Genomic DNA, 1528 nt, shown 5'->3' with positions numbered 1-1528 from the left:
TTTTTGATTCTAAAATTAAATACATTATATTAATTGATAGATAAATATTTAGATAGATGAACAAAAAAATATTTAATTAATACATATTGGCAAATTTACATTAAGAAAATAATGAAAAACTAATATCTTTAAAACATTTATGTTTGTAAAATTAATTGGATTATATAATAAATAGACACATAAATGTAATATCTTGTTTATTATCAAATAATAAAAAAAGAAGAGAAAAGATGAAACACTCATAAATAAATAGAAAACCATCAAAAATATGAAAATTATATTACAAATTTTATGAACTAATTTTACAAGTTTTAACTAAATTAAGGATAACAAAATGTAAAAAGGTTTTTAACTTATTTTTCAATTTAAAGTTTTGAAAAAAGCAAACCAGCAAAATAGATTAAACAAAGATTCTTTATCATAAAAATTCTGCCCCCTACCCCCTAAAAAAGTAAATCACTAATTAATTAATTTTCCTTATTTTATTAAAAATTAGAAATGGGAAATATAAAAATAAAACATGAAAAATATTTTTACAATAAATTGAATAAATTATTAAATTGTTTTATTAATTAAATATTTTTGATAATTTAAGTAAAAATTATTTGTTTTAAATTAATTTCACAAAAATAAGATTAAATTTGAAAGTTGTAAAATAAAAACTAAAATGCTGTTATAAAATATTAAGTTTTGTAAATAAAAATACTTGCAATAAATAATATAAATATTTAAATTAAATAAATAAAAACCTTTATAATTTTAAATATCTATTTTTTTATTTTTTAAATTTAATTATTTTAAAATTTATCTAACAATTAATTCATTTTATACAATAATTCTTATATTTTTTTTCTTGATTTCTATCATTTTTAATCAAAGTTTTCTAAATATTTATCGTCAATGAATAATGTTTTTATTTCAATATTATAATCATCACCTGGAGTAGAAAAATATATTCCAAAGCTATAATTTTTGTCTTATATTATTTTAGACTCATCAACTTTGTTTATATTTTAATATTTTGGATAGTCCATAAATAATACAACTCTCTTAGAAATATTAACTCTAATTTCTAATTCATTTATTTCTTATTGCACTTCATTTAACTTTTTTCCTTTTAATATTTTATCTAAACCAAATCCACTGCTACTCGTGTGAAAGCAACAATTTTCTGAATATAAATATGAATTATGTATTTGTTATGTATTCATTATTCCAAATGATAAATTATGACAATTTAAATTCTTGTTGACTTTACATCTAAAAATATAATTTAAGTTAGGATCTAATTTATCTCTAGTAAATATTTAACCGTATAATGATTTGGGTTGCTTTACTATATAGCCAAATAGCTTATTTTTTTCTAAAATTAATTATTAACTTTCACTCAAATTTGATTTGATAAATTCTAATTAAGGTAAATTTATAGTTTCAAAAATTGGATAATTTACAAGTAACTATTCAATATCTTTATTATTTCCAAATTATTTTGAAGTAAAATATGATTTATTTTATTATTCAAGAATAG

At 17.0% G+C, this 1528-nt stretch overlaps 1 protein-coding gene across 1 annotated transcript in view; it reads right to left on the bottom strand. All coding sequences in view use genetic code 6, as the record gives it.

Annotated features, from left to right (window-relative positions):
* Nucleotides 1-863: 863 nt before the first annotated feature.
* Nucleotides 864-1528, bottom strand: part of TTHERM_01550970 (von willebrand factor type A domain protein) — a gene marked incomplete at both ends in the record, with an annotated part of 2659 nt that continues 1994 nt past the window's right edge. The window contains one exon of the mRNA XM_001011610.3: nucleotides 864-1468. Coding sequence (XP_001011610.3) covers nucleotides 864-1468 — 605 coding nt within the window. The remainder of the gene's footprint in view (nucleotides 1469-1528) is intronic.

Source organism: Tetrahymena thermophila (assembly GCF_000189635.1).
Source record: "Tetrahymena thermophila SB210 genomic scaffold scf_8254735, whole genome shotgun sequence".
Taxonomy (NCBI): Eukaryota; Ciliophora; class Oligohymenophorea; order Hymenostomatida; family Tetrahymenidae; genus Tetrahymena; species Tetrahymena thermophila.
This window is presented reverse-complemented; position numbering and strand designations above follow the sequence as displayed.